General features: G+C 40.6%; 1 protein-coding gene across 2 annotated transcripts in view; it reads right to left on the bottom strand.

Annotated features, from left to right (window-relative positions):
* pms1 (PMS1 homolog 1, mismatch repair system component) overlaps window positions 1-13,527 on the bottom strand; it is a 96,462-nt gene that overhangs the window by 55,145 nt on the left and 27,790 nt on the right. The window contains exon 6 of one of the 2 annotated variants that reach the window (XM_033023771.1): window positions 6,294-6,410. The exons of the other annotated variant lie outside the window; for it this stretch is intronic. Within the exon in view, the coding sequence (XP_032879662.1) occupies window positions 6,294-6,410 (117 nt within the window). The remainder of the gene's footprint in view (window positions 1-6,293; window positions 6,411-13,527) is intronic. 2 annotated transcript variants of the gene reach the window in all.

Below are 13,527 nucleotides of genomic sequence, written 5' to 3' on the forward strand. Positions count from 1 at the left end.
TCTCCAGCACTTTTGTCTATCTTCGATTTTCAAGCATCTGCAGTTCCTTCTTAACCAAGAATCTCTCTCTCTCTGCCTTAAAACTATCAATTGACTTGGCCTCCACAGCCTGTGGCAAACAGAAGCCCGTCAGCTGCTATTTCTGATTAGTACAGGAAAATGGTTCCTATTTTCCGTTCTTATGCTGGCAAGATACTCAATATTTTCATTTAATTCAGGGACATACATTTGAAGGTTTTTGCATTAAAAGCAAGATGGTAACAGAAGAGTAATTGAATGCTTGAGAAATGTGATTTGGTTTCGCAATTTATGTTTGGATCTCTACTTTGCTTGCGAGTAGCAATATTTCAACATGGACATAAAAAGGGATAAATATCAAAATCTGTTAGACATCAAATTAATGGCATGAAAAACTGGCAGAAAGCAGTAGGAAAATACAGGCACATGATAACTAGCAAATGGAATTAATAAATGTGGAATAACTGGGAAAAGAATGAACAAATATGTAATTTGAAGACAAAATCTAGCTGTTATAGCCACAAATCTCCATAGACTGGAAATGGAAAAAAACATTTTACAAGTCAAATATGTGTGTGTTGATTGATTGATATAAATGAAGAGATATGGATATAAATAAGGAAGTACCGATAATTCTATTAGATTAGATTTTATATTAGATTAGAGAACTAATCTAACGATAATTTATCTGAATGAGTGAAAGTATATTGGATCCATACAAAATGACAAATAGATTTAGTAATAAATCAAGGGTGAAGGGATAGTTATAAAGAGAGGCTTCAAAAACTAAGATTTTATTCATTAAATAAATGAATTAGTTACTTACAATATATATTAACGATTTAGACAAAATAATTAAATGTAACATCTCCAAGTTTGCGGATGACACAAAGCAGGGTGGCAGTGTGAGCTGCGATGAGGATGCTATGAGACTGCAGGGTGACTTGGATAGGTTGGGTGAGTGGGCAGATGCATGGCAGATACAGTATAATGAGGATAAATGTGAGGTTATCCACTTTGGTGGCAAGAACAAGAAGGCAGATTATTATCTGAATGGTGTCAGATTAGGAAAAGGGGAGGTCCAACGAGACTTGTGTGTACTCATACATCAGTCACTGAAAGTAAGTATGCAGCTACAGCAGGCAGTGAAGAAAGCAAATGGCATGTTGGCCTTCATAGCGAGAGGATTTGAGCATATGAGCAAGGAGGTCCTACTGCAGTTGTGCAGGGCCCTGATGAGACCGCACATGGAATATTGTCAGCAGTTTTGGTCTCCTAATTTGAGGAAGTGCAACATAGGTTCACCAGGTTAATTCCCGGGATGGCAGGACTGACATATGATAAAGAATGGATCGATTGGGCTTATATTCACTGGAATTTAGAATGAGAGAGGATCTTATACAAACATATAAAATTCTTAAGGGATTGGACAGGCTAGATGCAGGAAAATTTTTCCCGATGTTGGGGGAGTCCAGAAAAGGGGTCACAGTTTAAGAATAAGGGGTAGGCCATTTATGACTGAGATGAGGAAAAACATTTTCACCCAGAGTTGTGAATTCTCTGCCACAGTAGGCAGTGGAGGCCAATTCACTGGATGAATTTAAAAGAGAGTTAGATAGAGCTCTAGAGGCTAGCGGAATCAAGGGATATGGGGAGAAGGCAGGCACGGGTTACTGATTGTGGATGATCAGACATGATCACAATGAATGGCGGTGCTGGCTCGAAGGGCCAAATGGCCTGCTCCTGCACCTATTTTCTATGCTTATGTTTTCGATGAATGGCGGTGCTGGCTCGAGAGGCCAAATGACCTTCTCCTGCACCTATTTTCTATGTTTATATGTTTCTATGTTAAGACTTCTTGGTGGTGGAAACAGGTAGAAGGGGGAAGAAAAGTGTTGGAGGAACTGGACAGATTTGTGGAAGGAATGGACAGATGATGTTTCATTAGTTGATAAGCTTTAGAAACAGAATTAGGCCATCCAGCCCATCAGGTCTACTCTGCCATTCAATCATGGCTGATCTATCTTTCCCTCTCACACATTTTTCCTGCCTTCTCCCCATAACCTTTGACATCCTTATTAATCTGTCAATCTGTTAAAATATCCATTGACTTGGCCACCACAGCAGTCTGTGGAAATGAATACCACAGATTCACCACTCTCTGACTCAATGAAATTCTTCCTCAGCACCTTTCTAAAGGCACGGCCTTTTATTCTGAGGCTCTGGCCTCTAGTCTTAGACTCCCATTATATGATAAGCGTTTGACAGCACTGGGCCTGTACTCGCTGGAGTTTAGAAGGTTGAGGGGGGACCTCATTGAAACTTACAGAATAATGAAAGGCATAGATATGGTGGATGTGGAAAGGATGTTTCCACTGGTGGGAGAGTCTAGGATCAGAGGTCATAGCCTCAGAATTAAAGGGCACTTTTTTTGAAAGGAGGTGAGGAGGAACTTCTTTAGTCAGAGGGTAGTTAATCTGTGGAACTCATTGCCACAGAGGGCTGTGGAGGCCAAGTCAGTGGATATTTTTACAGTCAAGATAGACAAATTCTTGATTAGAACGGGTGTCACGGGTTATGGGGATAAGGCAGTAAAATGGGATTAGCAGACAGAGATCAGCCATGATTGAATGGCGGAGTAGACTCGATGAGCCGAATGGCCTAATTCTACTCCTATGAGCTCTCCTGCTAGTGGAAACCTCTAAACATCCACCATATCAAGGCATTTCACTATTTGGTATGTTTCAATGAGGTTATCCTCATCCTTCTAAACTCCAGAAGTACAGGCCAAGTGCCGTCAAACGCGCATCCTAAGTTAACCCAATCATCCACAGAAGCATTCTCGTAAATCTCCTCTGGACCCTCTCCACTGCCAACACATCCCTCCTCAGATATGGTGCCCAAAAATGCTCACAATACTCCAAAAGGAGTCTGACCAGTGCCTTATAAAGCCTCAGCATTACATCCCTGTTTTTATATTCTAGTCCTATCGAAATAAATGCTAACATTGCATTTGCATTCCTTAAACTACTGATTCAACTTGCAAATTAATCTTTTGGGAACCCTGCACCAGCACTCTCTAGTCCGTTTGCACCTCCGATTTCTGAATCCTCTCCCCATTTAGAAAACAGTCTGTCTATATTCCTACTCCCATATTGCCAATTCCTATATGATTGCATACATGATTGCATACTATGCTATATTCCATCTGACACTTCATTTCCCACTCTCCCAACCTGTTTAAGTCTTTTTGCCAAGTCCCTGCTTAATCTACACTGCCTACCCTCCGCCTATTTTTGTATCATCCACAAACATGGCCACAGAGCCTTCAATTCTCACATCAAAATCATTGATATACAATGTGAATAGCGGCCCCAACACTGACCACTATGTAAAACGTCACTTGTCACTGGCAGCCAAACTGAAAAAGCCCCCTTTATTCCCACTCCATGACTTCTGACATTCAACCACCCTTCTGACCATGCTTGTATCTTCCATGGGCATATACCATGGCAAAACCATGGCCTCTCATCTTCTGTAGCAGTCTCACGTGCTGCACCTTATCAAAGGCCTTATGAAAATCCAGGTAAACAACATCCACCCACTCTGCTTTGACTATCCTGCTGTTTACTTCCTCAAAGAATTCCAACAGATTCATCAGGCAAGATCTGCCCTTCAGTTTCAGGTCAACACCCTTCTTGGAATGATGGAATAGTGGGGAGAAAAGTGGAAAAGAGATGCGGTGGGGCAAAGACCGGCAAGTGATAGGTGAATACAGGTGAGAGGGGATGATTGGGAGATGGGTGAAGTGACAACAGCTGGAGATGAAAATAAGACACAAGGGTGTCAGATAAGGAAATAAGTGGAGTGAAATGTAAAGCAAAGGGAAAGGACATGGGTGGAAGGGGACAGATGAGTGGGAAAAGAGGGAAGATAAAAGGGAAATATGGGACATTGGGGTGGGAGTTGAGTGAACGGAGCAGGAGAAAGGAGCAGGGTGACTAGATGATGTGATAAATGTGTGCAAACCAGGATGGGGAGGTGCAGGGGATAGAAAGGGGTTGTGGGTGTATTCTTTGAAATTAGAGAATTCAATGTTCATATCACTGGGTTGAAGTATACCCAAGTGCAACATAACCTGTTGTTCCTCCAGTTTTCATCTGCCCTCACACTAGCAATGGAGGAGGCCAAGGACAATAAGTTTAATTGACCAAAAAAAAAAAATTCAAGCCACTGAACAAGTAAAAGAAATGAAAGAATGAGATAAACTTTTATAACAGTTTTTTAGTTTAGGTTTTAGTTTAGAGATACAGCGTGGAAACAGGACCCACCGAGTCCGTGCCGACCAACAATCACCCGCTCTACACACGAGAGGGAATTTTACAGAAGCCAATTAACCTACAAACCGGCATGTCTTTGGAATGTGGAAGGAAACTGGAACACCCAGAGAAAACCATGCGGTCTTGGGGAGAACGTGCAAACACTGTTTCGACAGCACCGGTAGTCCGGATAAAACCTAGGTCTCTGGTGCTGTAAAGCGGCAACTCTACTGCTGAGCCACTGTGCCAAGCTACTTGCCTATGGAATTTATCATCATACATGACTATCAAATCCAAGTTAAGCATGATATTCTTCCAAGGGCTGATGGGCAAAATAATTGAAGAGTTTGAAGAAAGAACAGAGAAATGAGATTTAAACAAATTAACAAACCCTCCTGACTTGGAAAGATATTTTCGGCCCTTCGTCACTGATGGATCCAAATCCTACAACTCCTTATCCAATAGCACCAGGATTCAAGTGTTGGCTCATTCCCAAGGGGTGGTTAAAATGAGTAATAAATGCTGACCTTGCTGGTGATGCCCTGCTGAAAACCGAATTTCCTCTGTATTCAAATTAATGCAGTACCGAGGAAAGTAATAATTATTTTTGTGCTTTTATTCCTTTAAGGCTTTCTTTTGCTGTTTATCCTCCCTTGGGTGGTATAATCAGTGTGAATACCATTTGGTAACCTCCACCATCTGCCCTGACCTCTCACTTCTACCCTTACCCTTAACCCAAACCCAATAAACCCTTCTCCCCACCATTTCTTGTTTCAAATTGATTCAACTTGATTGTCATTGCACAAATACGAGTACAGGTACAACGAAATGCAGTTTAGCATCTGGTCAGAGTGCAAGATAATAGAAATAAAAATACTGGTTAGACAATATGTGCAATGTGGATGAATTAAACTGGTACATAGGCAAATAAATGTATACAGATGGGAGAGTATAAAAGATAGCTAGCGTCGGGACTGTGAGTTCAGCAGTGTAATGGTGTTATTGAAAAAGCTGTTCCTCAGCCTGCTTGTGCGAGACCTGAGGCTCCTGTACCTATTCAAAAGAAGCATAAAATATATTTTATGAAGAAGGGTTTCAGCCCGAAACGTTGCCTATCTCCTTCGCTCCATAGATGCTGCTGCACCCGCTGAGTTTCTCCAGCATTTTTGTGTACCATAAAATATATTAATTTTGTTCACAGTATTGTCAAGTCAATGGACAATGAATGAGTTCCACAATCTCAAATATACTGGTAGATTCAAGATCAAGCTATTACAATGAAATAGCATTGGTATTTTAATGTAGGGATAAGGTAGGCAAAGGTAGGTATGAAATGGGAATGCCTACATATAATGCATAACAGCTGCTAGCACAGATGATAGATAACCTTTGGACCCTAACCTGAATCTATTTTTAAAAGTACCAATGTTCAATATTGACTCTCTACACGACTAGTTTTACTTTCTATAGCTGTTAGGTTTGTTTAATTTTTTGCATACATACTGGAAATATATTAACAGAATGATTTGTTGATTCCACACTTAACAATAATTTGTTCAGTAATTCTGAGAATGTGTCTTAAATTGTGTTCTGATGGGGATTGCAAGATCCTAATGTTATTTCTTAAGTTCGTGATAAATATAAGTATATTATATTTCCCCAAATTAAAAAAAACTTAAATAGTTTCAGGTTCTTGGATGTTCAAAGATGTAAGGGGCAAACGAGCAAAGTACTAACATTTTAATATGTTTTAAAATTTGCAGTAAATATTTTCCGTTTTTCTTAAATAAAATCAAAATGTTTAAAGAAATGTTATCTTACTTATTCACTAACATTTTCAAATAATTAATATAATAAGCAAAGTGTGAAGTTGTTGATAAGGAAAACTAATTGCATCAAATTGCTGAGCATTGATTTTTCCACCCCCCACTATAATCACTGTAACCTTATACTAACCTCAGGTTCCTGCTCACGATGTTGGATAGGTACCATGCTGACCATCACAGCAGTTCCCAGAACTGTTAACAGGGCCATTTTGTGACCCGACACCTTGGCTTTTTGCCATACAACTGCCTGAAATATAATGGCAGAGAGTCAAATTCTATCACTAAATTTAGGTCTGTTTAGGTCAAGTCGTATGCAGTTTCATATAATTGAGGACTCCACAAAGGCCTTCTGTACTCAACAGAAGTGTTCATTTCACCATACAGAACAAATATTACCACCTTTACACGCCCAGGTAGTTTAACTCAACAATGTCGATGACCGTGGTTGAGAAGAACTTCTGCGCAATCCTGAAGGTAAGACTTCAGCAGCAGCAGCAGCACCCTCTGTACTTGCTGACCTACACTCGATCCCAATTCTGCAAAGCCTCAATTTTAAAACTGTTTTCAAATTCTCTCATGGTTTCACCCCTCCCTCACCTTCCAGCCCTACCACCATCTGAGATTCCCATATTCTTGAGGTAAATTGATCCATAGCCACTGGCTTTGGCTCAATTGTCTGGGCCATAGTCTCTGGAGTTCCCCCCCAAAATCACTCTACCACTCACTCCTTCGTCACTCTTCCCAACTAATCTCTTTGCTTAAGTTTTTGATCGTTTGTCCAAATATCAACTTATGCAGAACTAGCCAATATTTTATTTACTAAGGCTCTCATTTAGCAGCTTGGAATATTTTACTGTGCAAAATGTTCTATATGTAATCCAGTAAAAGTGCAATAAATGGCTGTCCTGATGGTTTGTCACCTGGCCCCTAGTTCCCACATTGTCCTTCCATTCACTGGGTTCCTGGGTGTCACACTGCCCTTCCATTCACAGGAGCCCCCACTGCACATTTCTTCGAGGGGCACCAATTCCCACATTGCTCTTCCACTAATTGCAGCCCCTGTTCGCAACTGCCCTTCCACTCACTGCACCTACTCACTGAGGCCCTGGATTCTACACCATCCCTCCACTCACTGGGGTCCTCGTTCTCACACTGCGCTCACTGAGAACTGTTCCCACTGCGCATCTGCTAGAGTTTGCACATCGTCCTTCCACTAATTGCAGTCCTGGTTCCCCAATTGTCCTTCCATTCACTGGGACCCTAGTTCGCACGATGCCCATAGAAACAGACAAATATGTGCAGGAGTAGGCCATTTGGCCCTTCGAGCCGGCACCGCCATTCAATATGATCATGGCTGATCATCCAAAATCAGTACCCCGTTCCTGCTTTGTCCCCATATCCGTTAGCTCTAAGAGCCATATCTAACTCATCTTCTAGTGGAACTAATTTCCACATAGCCCTTCCACTCAGTGGGGCTTTGTTCCTGCACTCTAACTTATATGGTTCGGTTTTTCATAGTCCCTTCGAACCTATAGGGTTGATTTGAAACCTTCTTAGTCAATGTAAAATCGTAAAAATAATCTGGATTGAAATGTAGACAAAAGTGCTGGAGAAACTCAGCGGGTGCAGCAGCATCTATGGAGCGAAGGAAATAGGCAACGTTTCGAGCCGAAACCCTTCTTCAGACTCATTCATTCAGTCTGAAGAAGGGTTTCGGCTCGAAACGTTGCCAGTTTCCTTCGCTCCATAGATGCTGCTGCACCCGCTGAGTTTCGCCAGCACTTTTGTCTACCTTCGATTTTCCAGCATCTGCAGTTCCTTCTTAAACACTGGATTCAAATGTGTTGGATTATTAATTCATTGACATCTGATAGTCAGTAAATCTGCTAGTGCCGTTTTAGTAAATTCTGGATATTAGTAATATTAAGTTATTGCACCACATGACCAAGAGAACTGGGAGACAATGGTAAAGATATTACTCTTCATTCAGCATATATTTAAACTGGTCTTGCATATATCGTTTCTTATCCAATATAATGCAGGCATTTGATATATTTATTGAATCATTAGACTTTAGGAAATAAAAATAGCACAACTATAAACACAACTCAAATAATTTGAACATATGTTAAAGTGGATCATTGGTTTCTTCAGATTTTGAAGTTAAAACATTTCTTGCTTTACTACTGATTACAACAATAAGCAAGTAACGGCATCATGACAAAGTGAAATTCCTGTTCTAAAAGGAATAATGTCATTCATACAGTGGGATTTTCAAGCCACTCAGGATCACGTGATATTCATTCCGTGAACGAGTCTCTACTGAGGAAAACATAACCGGAAAGCACAAGTAAATAGCTCTGTTACATGCATGACATGAAACTATGTTCTAGTGTCCAATACATCAGCGTTAGGTTACCAGCGCAATGTGGAATCGGAATTACAGTGTAAACTGCTAATTCCATGGACTTTTGCAAAGTGTTATGTTGTCCTTTTCATTCCTTTCACCCGTCTAAAATGTTTGCAAATCTATAAATATAGCTGAACCATCTGATTGTGCCAATTACAGTACATTTACTCAAAAATAAACTCTGGAACAACATAGTACATGGTAGAACCACTTAACCCTGGAATGCACCAAAATAAATATGTAGGCATGCTGAAATGCTGTTTCACTGTACAACCTGTTCCTAGTGTAAAGTGGGCTACTCAATTGAACCTTCCAATCTCATTGCTGGCTTTTACTTGACTTGGACATTTCAGACTCTGCAGAATTCAGAATAAAAGACTGTGCACATACACAAAGCACAGCAAAGGGAATCATTTTGTTCAAAGATTAATCAGTGGAACTTAATGGATTTAGTTTGACAACCATCCAAATATTAATGCGCAACTTTGAAACCTGATCATCAAAACACATGACATAAAATCTGCCTGGAGTTACTGAATGACAGCTTTGGTATAAAATAAGGAATTGTAATTAAAGTTATTTATAAGAATATTCTCCCTTTAATCTCTTATGATCATTCCACAAAAAATGTTAGTGTTAAAACACTTGGCAATTTCCTAGGGTGAAGGGCAAATCTTATTATCAATGTTTCAGAGAAACATTAGTAGCTTATCTTAGTCAGCATTTACCACCGTTGACATTTGTGCAGCGTCAAAACAGATTGAATGATTTATTCCCCATCAAGATCAAGATCAATTTATTTCTAATGCCAGTAACTGGCATCAGCAATGTATAAAAAGCAAAATTTAAGGTTATCAGATTAATTTGGCCGATTAATTTTGTTTTGTGAAAAACTGTTTCCTATCAAAAAAAGTAGTGGAAAAACATATCTCAAAAGGCTACTGTTGATGGAGATTTTAAGAATGGCATTGGCAATTGTTCTTTCTTCATAGGCCTGTGGCTCTCGAATGTTCCATTTTGGAATATGCATCCAATTTATAAGGAGAGATGAGAGTGTCTACTTTTAGCAACATTGCTATTAAATATACCTTCACTTTGCTTTCTCAGTACCACTAACAGAACCGTATAACTTACTAGTGACCTCCCCATGTGACTTGAATAGAAAACAACACATGCTCTTGGAATGCTTGAGTAGGCACTAAATTGGCTTTGGCTTCTGGAAGCAGATTGCTCTGGCATTCTATCAAATTAATCAAACAATCCAAGCAAGATTGTGCAATACTGTGGAGAAAACAAACGAACAAGGCATATCCTACAATTAATTACAAATTTGCAAAAATTAGCTGCAAAAAATATTTGCTATATTTTCTTTAATTATATAGGGTTACACAGCATTTACGGCACAGAAACATGCAATTTAGTCTATATGATGTAGCTTTTGGTTTATACACTATACAACCTCGACATACTGCAGTTTCACCTATCTTTTGCCAGCATATCCTTGTACTCCTTTCTCTCTCATGTGGTTATCTAATAATCCCTTAACTACCTTTGTGTGTGCATCTACCGTACACATCCTTTGGGCAAAGCCTACCCACCAATCCCTTGAAAAAGGCAACATTCCCAGGCAAGTAGATTTGACATGCTGTTTATTTACTGCATTTCGAAGTATGAATATTATCAGAGATTTAGGACATTCTGCACAAATGCTAACAAGCCTGTTCAAATTTTGGTATTCAGTGATGTCAATGTACAACACCATAAAAAAATATACTATCGCAACATTTAAACAGGTACATGGATAATATAGGTTTAGAAGGATATCGGCCAAATGCAGGCAGGTGGGACTAGTGTAGATGGGGTCTGCATTCATGCTGTTTGACTATGACTCTAAGATGCTAATAATACTGCATATCAGGTAGTGTCTGTGGAGAGAGAAACTGAGTTAATGTTTCTTGGCAATGATGTTTCATCAGTTCCTTTTGTGGGTGCTTTTGCATTTTGTGTTTATTTTAGATTTCCATTATTTCTGATACTTTGCTTTTGTTGTGCACATCTAGTTTTGCATGGATGAAAATAAACTCTACCAAAGAAAAACCTTTATTCTGGTCTAAATGCCAGATATTTCATTACTTAGATAATGAATTAAATGGAAACTATTTGTTCTTGATATTTCCAGCAAGTTTCTTGGAAGGAACAATTTTCCGATTCAAAAATGTGATCGCACTGAAGTATTGCTGCCACCTACAGCATTTCAGTGAAATTTCACAGAAAAATGTGAAACACAAATATAATGGTTCTTGCTTAAATAAATTCAGCTTTTGGAATTTGGCGACACAATCCAAAGATATGTTTGAGCAATTTTGAGACCTCTAAACTAAAAATGTAACACTGAAAACACTACCTTTCTTGTCTCTATCCCATCTGTAAGTCTATAGTCTGTTCTACTAGAGGACTGGAAATCCCCTCAAAATTAAAATGTCAGGAAAAACAAAGGCATCAACTTCTCCCTGCATCAGAAATTCCGCTTGAAGCCACTAATTTGCATCTCTCTCGGTCTGAGAACCACACCTTCAACATTACTCTCCTCACACTTGTCTCAGAGCGAGTTTCTCTCACCTCTTCGACCTGCCATCACCAAAACTGCCCCAAAACACAGAGTGCTGGAGGAACTCAGCAGACCTGGCAGCATCTGGGGAGGAAATGGACAGGCGAGGATCCTTCCTCAGACTAAACTGACCATTATTGTCTGCAATCCAGACTCTAATCTTGCGTCAGCTCATTGTCCACTGAGACCCTCATCCATGCTTTTTTTGAATGAAGAAACATCTAAATGTGATAATTCTAATGCACTCCATTGCAACTGTTCTGCAGCTGAGGATGTTGTACAAAGGGGAACTATTGCTTTTGTTGCAATCTTGTACTGATTATCAAAGTTAGACAGTATATTTGGTCCTTTACTAGTCTCCCTCCAGGATTGGGTTCTGAATTCATTCCTCACAATAAGGATAAAGATTGCTCTAGATTTCTCAGCCTTGGAAATTACCCTCCTGTAATGAACATATGACGTTTTAAACCTCCATCAAATTAACTGTGTTTCTATCGCTAACAAGATGCATTTCCATTTTTCAATTTTTTATTCAAATTGAATTGCATTCATGTGTAGGAGGGAACTGCAGATGCTGGTTTACATCGAAGATAAACAGAAAATTTTCCTGAGTAACTCAGCTGGACAGGCAGCATCTCTGGAGGGAAGGAATGGGTGATATTTCGGGTCGAGACCCTTCTTCAGTCTGAAGAACTTCAGCATCTTGTGCCTAAACTGCATTAATAGCAGCAGCGGTCAGATCTGGGGCTGAGTCTAATGCACAGCGGAGTAGGGTAAAGACAAATAGGGCTATAGTGATAGAAGACTCATTAGTTACGGGGACAGACAGGAGATTCTGTGGCTTCAAACAGGATTCCAGGATAGTGTGTTGACTCCCTGGTGCCAGGGTCCTGGAAATCTCAGAGTGGCTGCAGAACCTTGTCAAGGGGGTAGGAGGAGCAGCTAAAAGTTGTGCACATTACCACAAATGACATGGATAGGAAAAGGGATGAGGTCCAGCAGAGTGAATAAAGGGAGTTAGACAAAACGGTAAAAAGCAGGACCTCAAAGGTAGCGATCTCTGGATTATTCCTGGTGCCACGTACCACTGAGGGTAGGGATAGGAATATAGGACTGGTGATTGTGTGGCTAACGAGTTAGTGCAGGAGGCAGAGGTACAGATTATTGAACCATTGAAGTCTCTTCTGGGAAAGAGGTGACCTGTGCAGGAGTGGCGGTCTGCACCTGAACTGGAAGGGACCAATATCCTGACAGGCAGGTTTGCTAGTGCTACTCGGAAGGATTTAAACTAGAGTGACAGGGAAACAGGACCCATTGAAGTAGTGAGAGAGGTGGGAAGCTGGAAGTTGGTACAAAAGTCAATGATAACAAGTTCAGTAGCCAGGATGGGCAGGAGAACAGCAGCGAGGGGGCAATAATGGTTGAATTAAATTATATTTATTTCAATGAGAGAGACCTGATGGGTAAGGCGGATAAACTCAGGACAGGTATGTGCGACTGGGACGTTGTAGCCATTACAGAAACCTAGTTTGTGAGGGACAGGACTGGCATCTTAATGTTCCAGGGTACAGATGCAACAGGCAAAAATGATGGTGGGGGGGGGGGGGGGGTTGGGATGCTAAAAGAAGAGGAGAGGTTCCTTCGTTGATTAAGGAGAACATCACAGCATTAGTCAAATATGACATTATTGAAGTATCGTCCAGTCAGGCTAAATGGCTGGAGTTGTGAAATAAAAAGGGGGTGACCACCTTCAAGGATATGTACAATAGGTTCCCAAATAATCAACGGGAAGTAGATGAACAAATATGTCGGTAGACTTCAGCCAGCTGCAAGACCATTTGTATTTTGTTTGTGGGGCTGCCATATTGCCAAAGGCTTAGATGGGTGGAATTTGTCAAGTGTGCACAGGAGAGTTTCCTCAGGCAATATGTAGAGGCCGAGACAAGGGAAAGGGCAAAGCTTAACCCCCTCATAGGGCAGTGGGCAAGCCTATTAGGACCACAGTTCTATTAGCTTTAAAATAGTATGTGGTAAAGACAGGGCTGGTCCACATGTTCAAGTTCTAAATTGGGACAAGGCCAACTTTGAAAGTATTAATAATAATAATAATGGATGGGATTTATATAGCGCCTTTCTAATACTCAAGGCGCTTTACATCGCATTATTCATTCATTCCTCAGTCATACTCGGTGGTGGTGAGCTACTTCTGTAGCCACAGCTGCCCTGGGGCAGACTGACGGAAGCGTGGCTGCCAATCTGCGCCTACGGCCCCTCCGACCACCACCAATCACTCACACACATTCACACACATTCACACACAGGCAAAGGTGGGTGAAGTGCCTTGCC

The sequence above is a fragment of the Amblyraja radiata genome, chromosome 7 (genome assembly GCF_010909765.2).
Source record: "Amblyraja radiata isolate CabotCenter1 chromosome 7, sAmbRad1.1.pri, whole genome shotgun sequence".
NCBI lineage: Eukaryota > Metazoa > Chordata > Chondrichthyes > Rajiformes > Rajidae > Amblyraja > Amblyraja radiata.